Raw genomic sequence first — 4,808 nt, 5'->3', positions numbered from 1 at the left:
CTTTGGAATAATTCATGTAAGAAGTTATTAGATTATGGTGCTACAAGAAATGATGTGTTCCATAACTACAGAGAAGCATGAAAAGATCTATATGAACTGACACAGGATGAAGTAAGTAGAGCCACTAAAGAAAACAGTATGTACAATGCCTCAGTAATGTAAGTGAAAAGAATAGCCATACACACACACACATACACAAGTGAATGTAATCAAATTGTAAAGATCAAGCATGATTTGGATAAATAAACATGGGAAGAAAACCTCAAGCCATCACTTCCTGGAGTTGGAAGGTATATATTATACATGTGTTGAGATTTTTTTCAATGTACCAATCAGCTGTGCTGATATTTTTCCTCTTTAACAAATACTATTTGTTATGTGAGATGTTATTTGAGAGGGGGAAGGGAAAGAGGAAGGATTCTGGACATAATAGTGATGATGTAAAAAACAGAAGGCATCAATAAAAGCTGATTTTTAGAAAAGGGGATTGTGAAGGCCTGTATGAAGGCTATTATGAATAAAGAGAAGGGGAATGATGAGAGATTGGATAACTGACTCTATAAAAGCATTAAGAGTGAAGAATCAGGTAACACTGAGATTATAACCTTGAAATGTTTTGATCCTGAGTATTTCAAGGATGGCATTACCCTTTACAAAAGAGGAGGAAAGAGATAGATTTGGGGCAAAGGATAATAAAATGAGGATACAGACTACAGTCTATTGCCACACTGCTAGCATGACTGCCCTTTCCTTGAGATTCATTCTTCCATTCCAGTTGAAAACGTGTATGGTGGGGCTTTTGCTCACTGCTCATCACCCTGGGTACATTCCAACTGAGGGATGTCTGGTAATATGGTGGTACAGCATATGGATATTGTGTATGGTTCCAGTGAAGCTGCTAGTGCAGGGGCCCCAAGAGACCCAAATGGGGGAAAAAGAAGAAAGAAATAGTTTGCAAAATTGGAGAAAAGGGTGAGTGATATAGTGTGTTTGTGTTAGAGACAAGTCTGCAGGTGGATGTTAATTTGGATAAAGAATGAGCATGCAATCCATCTTTACACTTTCTGTTATACAATGTACCATTTTGGGTCATGCTAACAGCTCCACTTTGAAGATCAAATTATGGGGAACCAGGGGAGAAGTTTAGCCCAACCTACTAGGAGAAGGGAAAATCAATTGCTTAAAGCTAGAGAAAATGAGGAAGTAGATAAACAAATAGAGACTGTATGTGGGCAAAATGAGTTCCCCTCTCCTCACCACCAAAATCCACTACCAAAATAATCAGATATGCACTGGGCTAAGGTATAGCTAGGTGGTTCAGTGGAGACTGGGCTGGCCTGGAGTCAGGAAAACTTATTTTTCTCAGTTCAAATCTGACCCCAAACAGATGCTAGCTATATGATACTGGGCAAATCAGTTTCCTCATTTGTAAAATGAACTGGAGAAGGAAATGGCAAACTACTTCTAAGAGTCAGACACGACTGAAAAAGAACTGAACAACAGCAGCATTGCACTAAGTGGATGGTGAACACTGACCTTGGTTCTGTAACTTACATTTCCCCCCTGTCTGAGTCCTTGGAAGCTAAACTAGAGAAGATCTGGAGACTCTCTCATCTCCTATGTCAGGCTTCTGAAGGAAAAGGCTGAACCTCAGTTTGGGGACTTTTTGCCGGTTTTTTATCAGTTGAGTATAGTGGTTCTGGCTTATATAGCTTTCAGCCTTCCTTTATTTGGGGCAAGTTCTAGTCACAATATCCTATATGTTAAAACTGAGATATGCTGAGATATGCTCCATAGCAGGGAACTTGTTTGAGTCTCACACTGTTTCAAGTACTACTGGGCTGAGAGCATCAGACACCAGCAAAGTTCCAGGGACCAGGCACAAGAGTCACCTCACAGGAGACACCTGTGAAACCAGCAGGGACCAGAACAGAGACATTACAACCAGGGAGCAGCAAGGCCAGTGAGATCAGCTTCATAGCATCATCAGAATGGGGCTGCTGCAGCTTCAGAGGTGGAAGTTATCCCTGCAAACACCTATTGCCCGATGTGGGCCCCTCATACATCAGCTTTATACAGGTTTATTCCCTCCATTGACATATATCTTTATGAAAAAATGTTCTATATGTTTAAGGGAAGAATGTAACTCTTAAATCTTATTTCATTCGATGTTTTTGCAATTGTACCCTTTGGAAAAATAAACACCAATATGTGTGTGTCTTGTACTATTGGAGATCTCATATACTATTGTTTTGAGTGGATACAGACTTATAGAGTGTCTTGAAGCTTGGAAGGGGGGCCCTTCATGTGAAGAAAGAAGCTCCTCACAAAAAGTGTCTCCTTTAAAAGGGAGATTAGGGATCAAATGGAAAGTAGATGTTTTGGGGCAAACTCCTGGGCATAGTCCTAGACTGAGAAAGGGAAGATGATGGATCTGAAAAACAAAGGAGGGGGAGAGGGCACGGCAGAGGGAGAAGGAGATACAGAGAACCAGGAAGCCCCTATTTTAGGTCATAATCTAAATCTGTTCTGTGTCCCTGGGAATGATTCACCTGTCCAAAGGCACCATCATCACTGCCTCACAAAATGGGAATAAAATAGCTTTCAATAGGTTGTCCAGTCTGCTGAAGATAAGTATCTTTTCCTAAGAAAAGGAATGACAAGGGGAGTTTTATCTATGACCCTGTGATGAAGGGAGACTTAAGCCCAAACCTACCCTAATAACTCAGTCCTTCGAACAAAGTGACACGAGACACATTCGGCCAAGCAGCGGCCTTTTAGTGGAGAACGAGACAGCTGCCAGAGCGGTGCTGTCCACTATGATCTCCGATTTGCATAGGAGATTATCCGAAAATGAGTTATTTCCTCTTCCTCTTCCTCTCTCTCTCCCTCTCCCTGTGCGGGCTCCCCAGGGTAGCGGTCAGCATGCTAGTCCTGGAGGGGCCCCAGTAGCCTCTCAATAGCGGCATGGATGTCTCCACCAGTGGCGATCAGTGCTTGAAGGTTGGCATCACGGTTGGAGAAGCCCATTGCCTTCAGTTGATCCAACTCCTGCTGGAAGCGGCCCTCTGCTGGGGGTGGTAGCAGTGGTGGTGGTGGTGGGGTCTGAAGGGGATTGGGGCTCGCATGGGCCAAGGCCTGGAGGAGCTGCAGCACAGCTAGTGTGGGTTGCTGGGAGGACACTCGAGAGTTTGACCCACCAGCCATACCTCCCCTACGACCCCCATGGGGCCTTCCAGAACCCCGGAGGCAGGGTCCCAGCCCTGGAATCTCCATGGAGAGGGTCTGCAGGCCCTGTTCAATCTGTAGCCAAGCCTGTAGAGCCCGTGGGTTAGTGAGGATAGGTAGTAGCGGCAGACGGGGCCTCAGAGGGCTACCAGCAGTGAGCTGGTGCAGCAGGGTTGGGTTCTGATGCAGTACATGCAGGGCATTCCGTAGGGCAGAGGCAGAGGGTATGGATGGGCCTGGCAGGGAACCTTTGCCTATAGTTGGGGACACATCCTGTGAGCCAGGTCCCAAACCCATGCACAGATTGGGCATGCTAGAGCTATAGGGTGAGGTAGCCTGTGTTGAGGCTCCCAGAACCTGGCTCTGGGCCCCAGGCCACACATTTCCCAGCCGAAGAGGCCCTGCTGAGGGTGAAGAACTAGAAGGACCAGACAAGGAAGTTGGGCCCTTGGGACGGGGTGCTGAAGCTGGGACTGTGAGCATCAGCTGCTGGATGTCAGCATAAACCTGCCGCAGGGCATTGTCGCCTCCAGGAACAGCCTTTAAAGCCCCCAAGCCTCTCTCATCTGCTCTTAGCATTAACAATTCCCTCAGCAGAGCAGGGCTCCTCAGGGCCTCAGGCACTGTCTCAGCAGCTTGGGCTGGCTGAGAAGTCTGTTGCTGAGCCATCAGCCGTCCATGTCCAGTGCCAGGAGAAGGACTGGTGCTGGATGGAGTTTCACCCAGCAGCTCTTGTATGGACGGATTATCCAGGAATTGTACCACAGCCTCAGGGACTGTCATTAGGAGCTGAACCAGATGGCCAAGGAAGTCTGCCAGATCTGGTGTGCACCGGGCTATGCGGCCTAGCCTGGCCAGCAGACTAGCAGCCCCTGTGCTGGATGAAGACCCCAAGCTGTTGCTACCTGGGAGAGGTTGATTTGAGGTGGCAGGTGTGATAGTTGTATGGCATGAGCGGGTGAATCCAGGGAAGCGGTTCCGTACCACCAGATAGACAGTGGTGCCATCAAGGACTCCCCTCTGGTTCAGTGTGTCCTGGTCTCGCAGGATCTTACCTGTGAAGATGAGGACCAGACGGTTCACATCACAGTTAAGACGCTTTGAGATCTGCTCTTTGAATTCCCTCACACTGCAGTTCTCTGCCAGGGTGAACTCCTGGCGCTCCTGTGGTGTCTTTGCTGTTACTGTGATGATGCGGGGTGGCTCCCGGCCTGCCACCAGCCTACTGTCGCCTGCTTCCTCCCGGGCCCCCGCCATGCTTCAGTGACACTCCAGTGCCGATCTGTCTGCCCAAGTCCTTGGGTGTGGTGTTAGACACAGTGGGGGAGGATGTGGGGTTCTGTGACTACTGGGGTGGGAGCAAGGTTGGCCTTGGAGAGCTACAACACCTGCCCCCTGCTCTGTGCCTATCCTGCCTCCCAGCTCGGTGCTCACGCCGGTGGCTGTATAACCCTGCAGCGTCCTGGCTCCCCCTATACCCAGGGCTGCTCCCCATCAGCATCTGGACCAAGCCAGAGCTGGATCCTTTGCCCTGCCCTGCCCACACCCTAGGGAATCCTCTGGGAATGTGACCTCAGTAA

General features: G+C 48.3%; 1 protein-coding gene across 1 annotated transcript; it reads right to left on the bottom strand.

Annotated features, from left to right (window-relative positions):
• Positions 1–2,928: 2,928 nt before the first annotated feature.
• On the bottom strand, positions 2,929–4,485 carry LOC138177761 (ubiquilin-1-like). Its single transcript, XM_069108968.1, has one exon. The coding sequence runs from the start codon at positions 4,483–4,485 to the stop codon at positions 2,929–2,931; it is 1,557 nt and encodes a 518-aa protein (XP_068965069.1).
• Positions 4,486–4,808: the final 323 nt, after the last annotated feature.

The sequence above is a fragment of the Petaurus breviceps genome, unplaced genomic scaffold (assembly GCF_028583685.1).
Source record: "Petaurus breviceps papuanus isolate PSGF00001 unplaced genomic scaffold, PetGlider_PUasm1.0 90444, whole genome shotgun sequence".
Classification (NCBI taxonomy): domain Eukaryota; kingdom Metazoa; phylum Chordata; class Mammalia; order Diprotodontia; family Petauridae; genus Petaurus; species Petaurus breviceps.
Note: the sequence above shows the minus strand (reverse complement) of the source record. Positions and strands in the feature narration are given on the sequence as shown.

Excerpts from the sequence above, each read along its gene's own strand:
- LOC138177761 (XM_069108968.1), bottom strand. The coding sequence starts at position 4,485 with ATGGCGGGGGCCCGGGAGGAAGCAGGCGACAGTAGGCTGGTGGCAGGC.